The sequence below is a fragment of the Sapajus apella genome, unplaced genomic scaffold, assembly GCF_009761245.1.
Source record: "Sapajus apella isolate SASKATOON/1434 unplaced genomic scaffold, GSC_monkey_1.0 scaffold52, whole genome shotgun sequence".
In the NCBI taxonomy this organism is placed as follows: Eukaryota; Metazoa; Chordata; class Mammalia; order Primates; family Cebidae; genus Sapajus; species Sapajus apella.
In genome coordinates, this window is record NW_022436992.1 from 3,295,040 (window position 1) to 3,312,466 (window position 17,427).

The window sequence follows — 17,427 nt, forward strand, 5'->3', positions numbered from 1 at the left end:
AAAAAAAAACAACCAGCAAACAAAATAACCGTTTCCACTTGTTAAGAAAATGAACTGAGTCACAATATCTGATGAGATAGGGAATTTATAAGTGGTTTCTTTTTCTCCTTTCTTCTTTAGACACAGTAACAACAAAATAATTATAAATGCTACTTTCTTTGCAAGGTAATAAAATGTTTGGTCAGGGAGTATTTTACAACTCCTGTGGTATTAGTAAATATTGTCAGCTCTGATACCCAAACTAAATTACAGCTCAGACAAGGGACTGAAAGGTCATGTTTATTATTCACTTTAGTAAAAATGTAACCACAACGCTTGTTTCTACATCAGGGAGTATTATAGCCATCATTATAACTAATAATAACAATGAAAATAATACAGCTACATTGTATTTTGCATTTTTCAGTAAACAGTAGGACTCATGGTTAATAATCATTTATATTTACACTGAAGCCTTTTATGGAGGAGTTCAGAGTGGTTTTTAAATAGTATCTCATTAATCATTTCAACAAGTTACTTGGAAAGTTATCCTAGTTCAATAGATGAAAAAATTATATCACAGAAAGGTCAGATATATATTTACTTGTCCAATACTAGAGAAGTAAAGTGAGTCCACTTCAAATTTGAGACCTCTTTTTCACCCCTTGATCTAACCACTGGACCAAGGCAATATTGGTCCATGTTGTGGTTTGACCATCAACCTAATGTACTTCAAGGCTGACCTCTCTGCTATTGCTTTTACAGATCTATAAACAGAGCAGAAAATATCAATTTTTCATCTGTGGTGACCACGCGAAAAAAGACTGAAACCTAATTAATGTGTATTTCCATTGCTTTTTAAAGTCTTATTAGAAACAATTGACAAGAGTGGTATCAATTTAAAATGGTAAATATCAAAGCACTTAATAGTGAAATGAATGGATCATGATGAAATTTCTGATTAAAAAAAACAAGCAATATTTTTAAGGTGTCATTTGAACATAAACACATTTAATATGAGTCAGTTAAAGGAAACAAGAAATCAAATTTTAATAACTTAATACCTCCAATATTTAGATCTTCAAGAGGAAGTGCAAGAACGTATCTTTCAGTTAATATGGCTTGAGGAATGAGGGAAGAATTGAAAATGCAAGTATAGAGTTTATACCCCAAAACTATTTCTGTTTATCTCAATAAATCGTCATAATTTCAAGACTTTACCTAATGACATTTCATTTTAAGGCAACTAAACAATAATTGTTATCCTTTAAAACTGAAAATACACAGTGAATATGGATTAAGTAGCATTGTCCTTCCAAAGTAAAAGAACATTTGCAGGCATTTTTTTCCATATTATTTGCAACTCCAAAAGTAGTGTGTATATAATTGTTTAACTTTAAAAATTTACCCAAAATAGAATCAAATCATAACTCTATATATTCCCATTTTGAATCATATATTGCTGATTTACAGCCTACAAATATAGTGAGTTAAACAACTCATCTATGTTTATCTTAGTTTGTCTGCTTTGAAACATTCAAATATACTGTTAAAAATTAATTCACTTTTTAGTTTTTAAATCAATGATATTTGAAGATCTCAAACATTAAAACGTAGGTAAAAGTAAAAATTATAAATATGGGTCATAAGGTGTGAGGTTATAGTTACTCTCCAACTGACCATTTTTGTTTAAAACCTCCAGTCAAATGTTTACCTTCTTTACTTCCACCAGAAAAATTTGTGTTTAAAAAACAAAAAAAAAAATGGAAAAAATCATTCTTGTTGGTAAATTAAATGATTATACTCTCCCACTTTTCTCTGAGGTCTAAATTCGGTAAACAAAGAGATGAAAAACTGAGGTAAAGAAGACAACATACTTTCCAAGTTACGGTATATGGACATCCCAAAATTCAGAAAAGAATCATACCAAATTGAGGCAATGAGAGAGGAAATAAAAACTACTGTTATGTCTTTAAATTCCTTTTTTATCTTCCACAAATACTTACTTTTGAGACAATTCATATAAGCTGGAGAAGTTAGCACAAAGCTATGTTTATTGAAAAGCAAAGCATACTATTCTACCACCTGTATTCAATATATATGTTAGAATATTAGAATTATATATATAGAAGATACATGAGTGTTTAATTGTGTATATAGCTGTTTAAATGAAACATTTCAGTTACTTTGATATTTATATTTCATATCATTTATATAACGTTAAAATATATTTTATTTCCCTGTAAAAACAATAATTCTAAATATCATAACCTTATTGAGTTATATATTTGCTTATTTATTTTAAGCAAATACATAATGAGATTATGGTATTTAGTATTGTTTGTACATGGTAATAAAATATACTAATATTTTAATTTGTATTCAGGGTTTTCGTTTTAATCATGTTTCTTCATAATTTTTCCGAATTTCTTACATTTTTACCATTTTTAAATATTTTACTAATATGCATCACCTTTGCTGTCATTTCATTCCCCAAACTTATGTTTAAAAATATTACAATATATAGATTTGACTTAAGGTCAAACTTTATGACCTTAAACTAAATGACTTTGCTGTCATTTCATTCTCCAAATTTATATTTACGAACCTTACGTAAGTAAACTTAAGGTCTTACCTTTCACATTTTTTTATTTGTATGTTTTAGAGACAGTATCTCAGTTTGCACAGGTTGGAGCACAGAGGCTATTCATAGGCTGAAACATAGCTCAGGACAATCTCAAACTTTCGGCCTTAAGCGATCTTCCTCAGCCTCACAAGTAGCTGGGACTACAAGTATACCACATTATCTGGCCTTACTTGTAAAGGACTAATTTTCCCTGGTTATGTTTGTTTAGACTTTAATTTCTCTTGGCAGTGAAAGCATTATTTTTAAACTCTTTAGCAGGAGTTTAAAAACATAGCCTTTGCACATATCTAGCAGCTTCTAGCAGATGCTTATCTAAAAAGCCAATTGCTTTGATACCTTAAGAAATATTGTGCTTTTTTTTTCCTCAAACTTTCCTTACAGTTACTATTTTAATGGCTTATGGAGTGCATGAGAAAAATAGCCCTGTAATTTCTTTTCCTTTTATGAATATTGAGATTTTATTAAACTGACTCAATGAATGATTGTTCTTCTGGTACTATAAAAAGCAATTTTAATTTTTAAAACATATTCAACATCACTTCATGCTTCTCACTGATCAAAAGACATACTAGTTTTTCAAAACTCTCAGTGTCTAGTAATATACAGGTTGCTTCTGCTTCACTTTGATTTAGTGAATCATGAAACTCTAGAGACACAAAAATTCAGATGAGTCACCAAGTCCTCAGTGAAAATATTACTGAGCAACTTCTAAAGCATAAAACTACCTCTAAATGCAATTCCTGAGAAGAACTAGGGATGATTACATTTTATAAATATATAAAAGTCTCAAGAAGGAAATTCTGGTATCCTGTGGAGATTACTGAGGTGTCTCAAAAGCTACACATTCCTAACACCATAGACTTCTCAGCTTGGAGTCTTAGACAGCAGTCATTTATTTATTAAAACCCTGTCCATGAGATGCTGATACCAGCTAATTCTAGAAAAAAAAATGGGCCATTTATTGTCAGTTTAAAATCTTTCCTAAATTAGCTATGTTGGGTCTTTTTTGGCAGCTGTCACTCTTCACCACTACCATTTGTGAATTCTAATGAAAACTCTATTCACAAATAGATTTTAATTGAACGTAATTCAGACAATCGATTTTTTAAAAAGCAGACATAGTTTAAAGTGCTTCCAAAATATCTAGTTACTTCGCAGAATTTCAAAGACATATGTTTGTGGGGGTGTGCACTCATGTGCTCACATGTTTGTATGTGTGCTTTACACATTTTCCTCTCAAGCATAAAGAAATTGTATGGCTGTTCACCTGAGCACCCCAGGTTTTAACAACCAAAGCTCTTTCTTTTCTCATTGAGAAATGAATGTAAATAGCTCAGTCTTTTTCTCCATAGCTTATTTTGCTTTTTTAGTTCTGAGAATGACCACAGAGATTTTACAAATTTTATGCTAATCTGAGAATTGCTTTGTGTTGGGAAACACTGTGCTAGCTGAGTCACTCATTTGAGTGATGTGTCACAGAGAAATGAAGTGACTAGTCTAAAGTCACACAAAAATGGCAGTATGTAGTATAAATACAGACTTGACTATGTTTTGTTTTTCTAAAAAGGAATTTCAGGCTATGTAGATGTAAGATACTTATAATTTGTAGTTTTATTTATTTATTTATTTTGAGGCAGAGTCTTTCTCTGTCACCCAGGCAGGAGTACAGTAGCGCAATATTGCACTGCAACCTCCACATCCTGGATTCAAGTGATTCTCCCGCCTCAACCTCCCAATTAACTGAGATTATAGGCATGAACCACCACGACTGGCTAATTTTTGTACTTTCAGTACAGACAGGGTTTCACCATGTTGGCCAGACTGGTCTCAAACTCTTGACCTCAAGTAATCCACCCACCTTGGCCTCCCAAAGTACTGGGATTATAGGCGTGAGCTACTCTGACTGACAATATTTATAATTTTTAGATGTGATAATACATTTACCCTAAGGACCATATTCCTAAATAAAAAATCTTAAGGTAATTTTAACCCAAAATTTTTGTTACTAATAATTTAAATTACTTTTCATAGACATTAATTATGATGGAAAAAAGTTTATATTCTGTCTCTCTATACTCACACATAAACTCACATACACACACACACAAATATTCTACTTGAATATACAAATACAGTTTCAATCATAACATTTTACCATGACACAATTGTAGTCAGCCACCTAAATGAGGTTTGTTTTCTATAGCTTTATGTTGGTAAACTAACAATTAAATTCAAAGTAACTGGGTCTGCTGTCCTTAGGATCCTCTTTGTACATGCATTACACTTTGTAGTCCTTGGAAATTCATTTAGCACATTGCAAAATATCAATCTCTAAAGTGTGAAAAGAATTTAGTAGTCTATACCAATTATTTGAACCTGATCTAACATAGCTAATAAATACAGGTTGTTAAAATGGTCTCTACCACCCACTGCATAAAACTGAAATAAATTATGTAGCCCTGAACTGAAAATCAGTATATTTTTAAAATTTTGCTCAATTTTGAAGAGAGTAATCAAAATAATAAATATTTGGAAAACACACCTTTATTGTCACCTTTACTGCCATTTTCCTAGTAGCTGCATTGTTAGCACTATGGGATCATTAAACTTTATATTTCAATTACTTAACTATTAAAATACTTTGGATAGGGAGTCTCTTTAGAGACTACATTCATTCAAGTTTTCACCAATTTAATTTTTTTAAATGTACAAACCAAACTATAAATATTCTCTCTTGTCCTGTATTCACATTGGCTGATATATAAAGACCCTTGCTATTTTCAGTTGATAATACAAATCCTAGGAGAACTAGATATGCAAAACTTTGTTCTTTACAATTTCGAAGGAAAAATTTGATACACAGAATGAAGCAACTTTATAGCCCTGGTAATATTTTTTAATGAGATAAAACGATGCCAACCTTCACAAGCTATTTTTAAAAGTAAATATTTGCATTTTCTGTATTTATAGTAACACTTTACTGCTTTAGGAAAAGCTGTATCCTTTGGCTTTAAATTCTCTTTTCCGAGTACATATTGAGAAGAAAGTAAATGATTCAGTTCAACCAAGCACACTGATCCACTCAAAGTATGATGATTGAGATGTATGTACCCCTTATACTTGTGTCATATATCATATTAATTATTCATAACTATCTACTCTATTTCTCTTTTATAGATATGAGCAATTTTTACTGCCCACGTTATTAAAATATTATTCCTCATTTTATCAGTATGGTATGTGCACATGGACTTCTCAGAATTAAAACTTGCAAAACAGAGACAAAATTATTTTATTTAAAAATTGCATACTATATTTGTATGAAGGCTCACAAACACCTTATTAATCTCAATGTTTTTAAAAAATTCCTCAAGAGAAAAAACAAAATGGATATTATAACCATATTTAGGTCATGGTAATTGAATGTAAAGTTAGGCGGAAAGTAGAATTTTTAATTTAATGCAATTTTTATTTCTTCAAGGCACTATCTTAGAAAATTAGCATATGGTGCTAAATTTTGCAATTAAATATTTATGGCTTTATTGGGTAGAGTTTGGTGTTTTGATTTTTTTTTCTTAAAAAAATCTACCTCACAAAAATGTCTTATAAATATATTAATGGTTATCTGTTTGCTAAACTAGTGATATGTTATATTTATGAAAACAATGTCAGGATAAAATTCAGTATACCTTTACTATTCCAAAAACACTGTAAACTTGGGCAAATCACTGCCCTCTCTTGGCTTTATTTTGTAGAGAAGTTTTGTCCAAAGGAATATTTCTTAACAGGAGAAATTTTACTCCGAGTGACAAAGAAGTAAGAAGTAATTAGGGTTTTCGCTATAACAATTTCTAAGTGTTTGCTTTTCCTCATTGTTTACATATGCCTATAACTGTAATACACCATTCTGTCAAAAAGCGGGGTGACCCCTGTAATGCTTGTTTTTGTGTTAAAACAAGTTGAAATTCATTTAAATGTAGTTTTATAGCAACCCCCTCCTCATCCTAAATGGATATATGATCCTAAACGTATAGCCTACTTCTTTCCATGTTTTAGGGCACAGAAAGGTTGAGCTACTTTAGTTAGGAATCCCATTTTGACTCAACAGAATTATTACAATATTTAATTACATGCTTCATAATTTAATGCCTTAACAACACATTCATTTCCAACAATACTAGTGCAATTTCATGAAATTAAGCGTCAATCTATATAACACATACAATATCAAAATGTGTTTTTAAACACACCTTTTAATTAAATGAACCATCTTTTAAACTTGTTCCTATCATGGTAATGCCTAGGGTTTTTGACAGAATAATCTGTGAAATTTAAGATATCTGGAAAAGTTTTAGAACCTTGGTTCTCAGTTCCTAGTTCTTTAAGAATGTTGCTTTCTTCTTGGTGATTCTTAAAAATAAAAATCAGCATTCGACTCCAAAAGTTAAGAGAAAATGAATTAATGCGTCTATATTTTTCTTTTCTTTTTATGTTAACAGTCTTTCAGAGGATCACAAAATATAAGGAGAACCCAGAATACAACAGAATGAACTTGCGTTACTAATATTCAAGTATATTGTATAAAAGTGGGCCTGCAATAAAAACATCAAGCCTTGATAGACTTTTATAGAAAATCTTTTATTCTCTTTAATTTTTAAGGGCAATTGCTTATACAATTTCTTTTTAGGGATTTATTATCTGGGATTACTTCTCTTATTTTCAATGATACACAAAAAAGGAGAAAATAAACTCTTTGAAGAACAGTTCAATAGTCCAAATTGTACTGAGTTAGAGATTATTTCAAATTCAGTGCTCTGTCTGAAAACATTTTCATTAGCATTTGCAGTTAGGCCTATGGAAAAATTGGAGTATATACTATCAAAGAGCAAATTATATTTTCCAATGGTTATAACTAGCATTAGAAAGGGCAACATCTTTAATTACTCATTAAAACTCTCCTTTGAAAGGATAATCATCTAAAGTCAGACACTAAGACATTATATTGCCAGAATTTAACCTCTGTTCACTAGTTCTTTCTAGCAACAAGTCCTTGATAGTCAGTCTTTCACATAATAATCAACTTTACCAAGAAAAGAATAATTTACATCCAGTATTACTTATAGGCAAGCTGAAAACTTGTGACTATTTTTCTACTCATTAACATGTTCCTGTAAGTGATCTTTAAAATTAAATAATCAGAAACTGGGTCCAAATTTATTCTTATAAAAACAAAAATAATATAACATGGAAGGTATGCCTTCATTTGAGGCTGTTACAGAAAGGGAGGATACCCAGAACTCAACCTCTCTCCTTTTATTTATAAATATTTGTATCACTCAATTTTGAAAAAGTTTAACAAGAATGCATATCATTTCTTTTGGGGATGACAGCAATACTGACAAACAATCCCTGTTATAACTACCATTTTGTTATTGCTAAATCATCCACAAAATCATGACCTGATTTTAGTTATCAGGGACAAAGCCTAACATGGAATTGAAGTTTCATTCTGATTACACACAAATAGCCAGTGCATAAAACCCTTTGAAACAGGATCTGTATCTCAGTAATTAAGAAAAAATAAAGAAGGAGGAAGATAAAGGAAGGAAAGGAAGGAGTAAAACAAGTAGGAAAGAACTAAAAAAAAAAAAGAAAGGAGCCTTAGGAGCCTGATACAATTACACAGTAGGCCTCTGACATTCTCTATGCTGGTATAATAACTAAATGGCAAGTAACATGGGTGTGAGATCCCTGTTGCATGCTTTCATTAAAACTAAAAATTTACAACAAAATCAACCCTCGGGAAAATTGCTCTTTGGTTTAAATCTTCATTACCTTCTGGAATTTTGGTAAACTCACTTTATTTTTAAATTAAGCTGGCCCTTCTTCTTTACTCCATTACAAAAGTCAAACACCAAGAACCAGACAGAAATTCAGAACGAAGAGTTTTGTTTGCGTGTTTTTAAGTCCAACCCCTGTATACAAATTGTTAAAAAGCAGATGTGTTTAACATAGTGCTTTATTCCAACTTATCCTTGAATGAACTTCCTTCAAGTTTCAACCATTAAACAACAACAACAAAAAGCAGTCAATTTCCTGGTGGTTGTAATTTAATTAAGTAACCTTTCACACTGAGCAAAACCCAAAAGCAAAAGGGTCATTAATCTTTCTAGTGTTTAGAGACACCTCTAGGGCTTCAAACATTTACCTCTCCTTCCCCGCAGTAGAAATGCTTTTAGGAGGATCATGGTTCATACCTCACATTCCCTGGAGCCAGAGATGGTATATGTGCAGGGCCCAGATCCATTAACCGATATATCCATGGTCTCAGAGTTTGTAGGCTTGTAGTCCACATAATACTCCTGTAAAGGGGAATTCATTTGTCTTTCAGACTCTCTGGCCTTTTTCCGCCGCCTCTTCATAAGAGAGTGTTGCTGGAGTTGTTTCATGCTGGCTGGGTAGCGTTTCCAAGACACATAGATCACCAAGAGGATCATGGCCACTGAGAGAAAGAGAGCCACACTCCCTGCAATAATTTTGTGAAATGAAACATGCTCATACTCTTGCTCTGTGCCAGGAATCTGAAACCCTGGGGAGGGGCTTGGTGTTTCAAAGGTGGGTTGGGTGGCATCAGGTTTGAAGATGGTAGGTTTAGGGATAATCAGAGGTTTCTGGGGCGTTTGGGGCACCAGGTGTGATCTTTCTGTGTTGACCACCTGGATTTCAGAACAGATATTATATGTTTCCACTGCATCACTAACCTTTTCACCCTGGAGGTGCTTAGGTCCTGCACATATCATGGTGCTTTCCTTATTTCCTTTGAAATTCTTAAGCCAATAAAATAAAGGACAAATGCTCCGACTGCATTCCCACATATTTCCAGACAAGGTGATGGATATTAATGATATCCATGCATTGACAGTTTCCTGTGAGATGTTGGTGAGCTTGTTGGAATCCAAATTCAATTTTTGTAAATTGGGGAGGCATTTAAATGTGCCTGGCTCAATTCCTTGGATGTCATTCCCTGATAAATCCAAGTTGTGTAAGGAACTCCAAGTCCATGTCAAGCCTTGGCTAATGGAGCGAATCCTGTTCCATTGTAAGTAAATTGATCGGAGGTTGAAGAGACGTGGAAAATGAGCAAAGTTGATCTTGGAAAACTGGTTGTGCTCCAAGTGGAGCTCCTTTAACTTCAAGAGGCCAGCAAATGCATTTCGGGACAAGCTTCGAAGACGATTGTAACCCAAATCCAAAAAATCAAGATTCCGACAGTCTTGAAAAACTCTTATGGGCACAGTCTTTAGTGAGTTAGATCTCAAGTGCAAAATGATGAGTTTCCGAAGGCCTTTAAATTGTTCAGATTGCAATGTCTGAAGTTTATTGTAGGAGAGGTCCAGATTGCGGAGATTGGGAACTGGGTGAAATGTTTTATTGTGCAGATAAGTAATTTTGTTGGAGCTTAAAATTAATTCTTTCAGTCTACGGATCCCTTGAAATGCATCTTCATCCACTGAGCTAATGTAATTATGGTCAAGATAAAGCCATATAAGCTGGTTAAGGCCGGCAAACTGATTGGATTTGAGTTTCTGAATGCTATTGAACCTTAATGATAAGCCTTGTGACCCTCCAGAAATGTTCTCGGGGATATCTGCGAAAGCATGAGACTCACAGTACACAATTTTGCCATCGCATCTGCAGTTCTTTGGGCAAGCTCTCTGAGCCCCCGTGAGCATAACAAGCAGCAGTGTAGGAAGTAGCACCAGCGCCACACTCATGCCTTTCAGCTGCGTAATTAAATGGAAACCTACGATATTAAAAAGAAGACAGATGCACATTGTGAAGCTATTAAAATAAATCACCATAGATTTACCAATATCAGGGGCATTTCCTCTAGTGTAGGAATGGGATAGTTGCTTAAGGAAAATGCATCAACATTTCAAGCATTATTTTCTTCAGTGTTGCATGTTTGCTGTTTAGGTTTCACTTTTCTTCCTTGGTCTTCAAATCACCACAGTCCCATAGAACTAAGAAAAGCCTTTTTGAGTTTTAGGAGTTCCTACTTATTTCAACATTGAAAAGCACAGAGCCTTTCTCATTACTGAATGCTGACATTTTAGTAACAATAATATTTAGCTAACCACTGTATTGAACAACAGTACGAAAAGGAAGTATACTACATACTCTGGTAAGCGCAAAAATGTGACTTAGTAAACCCGGTACTTGTACGTCTTTCCTAGATGAGCAAACAGGCTGTGATTTGGCAAAAGAGCTTCGGTAAGCTGTCAAGGTAACCCAAGTTTGCCCTGCCTGAAATTGTGTGCTTATTGCATAATGGGATGGCAATATATGAGCTCTGAAAAAACAGCATTGAGACTAGTATAGCCAGCCAATGAAGCATTGGATGAAGACTAATAACAGTATGAGGTGCTCTAAATTTGTTAATAAGCATAGATTGTTGCATACTGTGGCTCCCTGCCCAATGACACAGGAGTTAAAACATCTAAACACTCATAACGGAGAACATTCCAAAGTTAAGACTGTCAAAATTCTTATTAAATATTTGCCTAAAAAGCAAAATAATATTGCATAGTATTACTTTGTCATTATTTTAAACGTAGTTGCTTTTGCAAATTTGAAGGATAAACAAGGAAAGAAGCAGCGAACTACTATTTTTCTCTACATCACCCTGACCTGTTCACATTTCTCACTGACTTTTTTTTCCCCTACCTCCATTAACTTCAGAAAGCCTGCAAAGTTACAATCTATTGGCACTTACACTGCATTTCCAAGTCATTGCATGTTAAGGGACTTCTTTCTTCTGTCAACTGTAGATTTATTATTTCTTAATGGAGAAAAAAAAGAAACAACTACCATGTGCTGCAGTTTCTTTTTTTTCTTTAAATTTTTATATTTTTAACCAAGAGGCAATCAGCCAAATTCCTAATCTCAAACCCATCCTTCTTCTCAAACAGTTTTTTTTTTTTTTTAAATTTAAAACCCGATCTTGCTCTCTGTCCTCTTGCCAGCTACAGACTCATTGAAATACATTCTAGCTCTCCCAGACAGGAGAAAGGGGGGAGGAAAAGCCAGTCACACTTGAAAAAATAAGACTGGCAAATGACTGCTGGAAATTCGGAAGCTGTGTTAGGGATCCAGCTTCAAAGACAAAACAAGCCCTGTGCAACCTCTGATAAAGTAAGGACCCCACCCCTACACACACGCAGCAAAGTGTTAATAATCATCCTGTGAGCTACCAGAAATACAAGCCTAGCTAATATTATCAAGAAATAGAAGCAAACACAATATTTATCTCATGCTCAATTCCCAAACTGTGGATAAGCAGACAGTAGAGACCGTCTTAAAGATATTTCTCTAGAGACTGTTTAAGTTCGTGTTGTGCATTTATAGATTTAAAAAAACACTGCAAAAGGGAAAATGATCTAAAAATATAATAGCAACTATAGTGAATCAACTGGCAAACTCAAAGGCTGCTGCTCTTTGCCTGTTTCTCCGTCTTTTATCTGCTAATGCCAGGACTGAGGATAGGAAGCCAAGAGGATCAGCTTTGCTAAGAAGGAAACAACAAAAGTTCACTTACCCATCCTTTGTCATCCAAAAACGTTTCCCCCCTTTCTCAGCTTTCTTCTTATTTAGTCTCTCGTGCTGAAACCACCACCACCTTCATGACAGAGTGCGGCTGTCATTCACACCATTCTGATCTTGCATGTGAGCTAGTAGCCCCATACAAACTTCCCCGAGAGGACAGGCAAAAAAAATAAATATATATATATATATATATATACACATATATATCAAAAAAATCAGCACAGGGTGGGATGGTGGGTGGGGGGTGGGCAAGGAAAAGGAAGCCGTTGAGGGGATAGGGAGGGGGGAGGGCCTCTAGGCTCTGAGGACCATTGTGTAATTCACCAGAGACCCATCAGCAGTAATTGGCAATCTGTGCAAAAGAGCTACAGCCCATCTCGGAGGTAACCAACTTCTCTGTAAAAAGAGAGGAAAAAAAGAAAATCTTCAGAATACCTGGCATTCCTTATTGTGCTGGCTTTTGCCATTCCCAGATAAAGCAATTCATCCTCTGGATTTTCAGTTCTTGAAGCAAGTAGGCCTCCTGTGCTGTATGAGACCCCAGTTTAAAAGCTATGCAGGCTAGGTTTATCCATTTAGCTGGTCAGGTTTAAAGTGTTTTGTAGCTGTGCTGAGAGGCAGCCCTTGTCTAATTCAGAAGGCTTTCCAGAGACTGATGATGCTCAGAGCTTGTTGGTGCTAATGCTTGAGTTTGTGATACACTGAGTGCCCTCCGCTGGAGAAAACAGATTGCACATTAAAGACGGGAACAAGTGAGCCTGTCAGTGCTGTGCAGCCTTCCCTTGCTCAGAAAGGGAAATTAAAGGCACAGAATCACTATTTTTTTCTCTCCAATAATTTAAAAGGTTTATGCCAAGGAGTTCCTTTTAGTTATCGCAAATATTAAGTAAAATACTACTTCTCTAAATGGTATGCAATTAACAGGTTTTTAAAAGTTGTCTTGACCTGAATTTTTTTTCTGCACAAGTCACTGGGGATTTATCATCTTTTGCAAATTACAGAAATCGTTGAAATTAAACTTTTATTCACTGTTGCTGTTGGTTTGTTTTATTTATTTACATTGTTTTAAACTAACCACCTATGGAAGCAATCTTACTCGAGAGAAAAATGAAATTTTATCCATTTTAAAGAGGTTACATTTTTATTAAGTTTAATTTAAAAATCCTCAACCTTTGACAATAAAATGCATTTTACAATATTGTGCATTTTACTGAACGGTCTAGAACATTACTTTCTAAAACTTCACATTTTTAGTCTTAAAGTAGTTATAATCTGTAGTATGTTACTAAATGTGAAGGTAACTAAGAGATAAGAGTAGAATTCTGGCTTGATGTTCTTAGCGCAGCCACTTTCCTTAAATCATCTACATTTAGAATGCAGATCATTTCTTATGCAAATCACTTATTGTAATGTGCAATTCCAGAAAAACAAAAGCACTTGAGTTCTACATTATCATGGCATTACTCTAAAATGCGTAGAACATCCTCAGATTTAGAAAGGATGATATGATAAAATACCTGATATAAGTAATTTAAAAGAACCTGCATACTTTCCTTAAGCCTGAACAGACATTGAAAAACGTACATCTAGTGCATCACCTCCATTTTGTTCCTCATTTTTACTAGTTTATTCCATAATCCTCTGGCAGATAACAATTTTTAGAATAATCCAGGAGAATGAATCAATGTAATGCAGGGAGAGACTGCTAGGTAAGATTGCTAACCTAATTTAGCAGATGTGAGAAGTTTAAATAAATTTTACATAAGAATTTAGAATTGCTGTGGATCACTGCAAATAGATATTTTTATTTAGAAAGATGCTTGGTTTTAGATTGTTTGCCAAAATATTAATAATTAAGGGGGCTTATCATATGAATAACACATATAATTTGACTCAGATTTATGAGTAAGCAGTTGCAAGCAATTGTCTCATTACTAAGATTTCTTGAGAAACAGAAAGGAATAATATGTCCCCCAAATATATTCCTTTCTCACTAACTGATACTTGAATTTCTATTTTAGAAATGTGTGCCTTTGGCTTAAGGCTTAATACCTATTAAAATGCAAATGCACGCCAAAAGAGGCAGGATTATTGTGGTTGCCGGAAATAAATATATCAATATAAATGTACACATACGATTTGTTCACGGTGGTGAAGTTTAACATAGAAACACAAACCCCACCCAAATATCAATGCTAGAGAATGAGTGAAGGGAAAATTAATATATTCATAAAATGGAACACATGCTGCCATTAAAATTAAAATAAAAGGTCGTATTTGCTGATGGGGAATTAGACTACCATGTATAAAGTAAGGAAGGTAGGAGCAGAGAACTGAGATATTTAAGGGCAAAGAAAGAGAGTCTATTACTGTAAACAGAGCAAAATAAAATATTCAGAGTAGATTTTCCTGGAAGATGGATTACAGAAGTATTTGATTTCATATTTTATTATAAAATTGTTTTCTAATTTTAAATATAATGAATATGACATGTGTGATATCTATCAATATATGTGTGTGTGTATAAATTTTTCTTTGTGTCAATTTAGGATATGAAAACAGCTTTGATAGAATGTTGGGAAAATCCCAGTATATTCTCTACATCCATAGTGTAATAACTGGCACAGCCATAGTGTAATAACTGGCTGAAATGCAAATTTTGTTCAAAGTACCAAGATCTAACAGATGCTACCTTCTGAAGTAGGTACTAGATTATATGCAGAATTTACAAAGAAAGTGGCCAAAATCTCTTGAAAACACTGTAATGATATAAAAAGTAAAGAAAGTTGAAAGTAGTAGAGGACGTTGTGTGTAAGATCTGCTTGGAAGAAGCTGTTTTGGTACTATCTTTACACACACACACACACACACCCTTTACCCAAGAAAAAGTGGTGTTTTGTTGGCTCCTCAGCTTAACTATGGTAATAGGGACTTCCACAGGCACCTTGAAGAGCTTGCTGTGTGTTGCCCACAGTGAGGCTAGCAGAATGGGATTGAGGGACTGTGTTAAAGAAAAACTTCTCTTCCTGGGTCCTCGAGGGCCACAGTTTCAAAGTAAGGAGATTCCCAGCTCCACGCCTCCATCAGGAAATGTAAAGTTCTTTGGGTTTCCCACATTCCCTAGCTATAGAAATCCTGGTGAAGCTCCTTTGCCTCAAAAAACTCTCCGAAAGCTCTGGGAGGAGGGGGCTCTAACTCAGAGTTGTGGACCAAGTAGCCAATCCAGTATCAGAGTCAAAGATCAATCACTCAAGAGGAAGTTTGAAAGAACTTCTCTCACTGGACAAGAACATAAATGGGACAGGAATAACTCAAGGGTTAAAATCCCGCGGCTCCCTGGTATATGGATTCCTTCTCTGGATCCCCTCCCATGGCAGCGTGGGAGCTGTCTTTCTCTCTCTTTCTGTGTCTAATAAATCACTTTTCTGCAAAACTCTTTGGGTCCACGATATTTATTCAAATGGCAAACTCATGGTGCCTCCTGGGGCTCCTTTTCCCATTCTTCCGGATAAGAGAGGCCAAGAACCTCTTGGAACTGGGAGGAAGATGAGAGCTTTTTGGCCCGCCTCCTCCCCTCCCCCGCCCCCCTTACAGGATGGTATCTGATTTCTGTTGGTTTATCCAGAGGATAAACAATGGGTTTTCCAGAGCAAGGGAGAGTTAGTGTTGTGTTGAAATTGAATTTCATTTTCAATGTTTGTCTAGATAAAAATAGGTACATGTGTTTTCCATGGAAGAGAGGAGGGCTATGTGGGAAAGAGAGTCAGTTTGGAGCTGTTATAAATCCTGATGAGACCCCTCAACCCACAACAGTCTGCGTGAGTGCATTGCCAAATCAGGCAAACAGAAAACAAACAAACCAATCAAGTGTGGACAAGCACCACATAAAACCAGCTAAAAGGTATATTCTTTGTCTATTGTTGCTAATAGAGCTGCTAAGGATCTATCAATGCATTCATAAAAAAGAAATATGTTTCAACATCTCTTAGGCTCAGAGATCACAAATCCTTTTTACAATAATACCAGTCAACCAAAACTGGTATTATTAAATAACAACCAAGCAGTTATTTAAGTGTGGGAGGTCAGTAAGAATGAGAGAAGTTGACTATACTTCCACTTTTTTTCTAGGTAGGAAATAGCCCATTTGCACCTGGTCCTACTGAGAGAGTGGGGGAAAATTCTTTCAATTTACATAAAGTATTGATTAACATGATGGACTTAATATTTTCATTTACCAACTTGAGCCTTTATGTACTAAGAAGATAACAGGATTTCTTTGTTACCCCAAAGAGCATTTAGAGACCACACCTTGGGTAACTTGAAATTGACAATGTTAAAAGTATTTACAACATAGAAATGGTTACGAGCAGTGAATCTGTATCCAAATGGGTCTGCAGCAACTTCAGTTCTTGCCTCCTCAGAAGAATTCCACCTAGAAGGCAGAAGGAGAAACCCAGCCAAGTCTTAGAGCAGAAATGAAAGTTTATTAAAAAGCTTTAGAGCAGGAACAAAAGGAAGTAAAGTATGCTTGGAAGGGGGCCCAGTGGGCCACTTGAAAGACAAGTGCCTGGTTTGACTTTTTGACTTATATGTTGCATACTTCTGGGGTCTTGGGTTACTGCTGTCCTGATTCTTTTCTTGAGCTGTCCACGTGTGCAGCGGCCTGCTAGAACTTGGGAGGGGAGCATGTGCAGTGTGTTTACTGGAGTTCTAGGCATGGTCCCTTGCAGCTTTCTTCCCTTACTAGTAGAATGTTCCTAAGGGAAGGTCATATACCAGTTAAACTCCGTCATTTTGTTTCTAATGTTCATGCTTGAGCCAACTCTCCCAGCTTCCTGAGGTCTTAAGAGGAAGTGGCTGATCACTAGTTTCATGTGTTTTCTATCTACTGGGAGACTGCCTTTCCCGGGCACTGGCTGTGACCAATTATTATTTTAAAGAGACAGTTAACAACTGCCTGATCATCACCTGATGGTCATCTGACATTTTCTGGGTTGCTGAGGGGAACCCTCTCCTGCCTTGTTCAAGTCTGACTAGCTGCCTACTGTAATGAAATCAGCAAAGGTTAAAAATTAAGTGTGATTGCTGGGTGCAGTGGCTCACACCTGTAATCCCAGCACTTTGGGAGGCTGAGGTGGGTGGATCACCTGAGGCCAGTAGTTTGAGACCAGCCTGGCCAATGCAGTGAAATCCCG

At 35.1% G+C, this 17,427-nt stretch overlaps 1 protein-coding gene across 2 annotated transcripts in view; it reads right to left on the bottom strand.

Annotated features, from left to right (window-relative positions):
- Window positions 1–12,992, bottom strand: part of LRRTM4 (leucine rich repeat transmembrane neuronal 4) — a 777,341-nt gene extending 764,349 nt beyond the window's left edge. The window contains exons 1-3 of one of the 2 annotated variants that reach the window (XM_032243474.1): window positions 12,668–12,992; window positions 12,225–12,375; window positions 8,884–10,430 (exon numbers count right to left, since the gene is read on the bottom strand). In XM_032243474.1, coding sequence (XP_032099365.1) covers window positions 8,884–10,430; window positions 12,225–12,228 — 1,551 coding nt within the window. In that variant the 5' untranslated portion in view covers window positions 12,229–12,375; window positions 12,668–12,992. The remainder of the gene's footprint in view (window positions 1–8,883; window positions 10,431–12,224; window positions 12,376–12,667) is intronic. The other variant, XM_032243473.1, reaches the window with a different exon arrangement.
- Window positions 12,993–17,427: the final 4,435 nt, after the last annotated feature.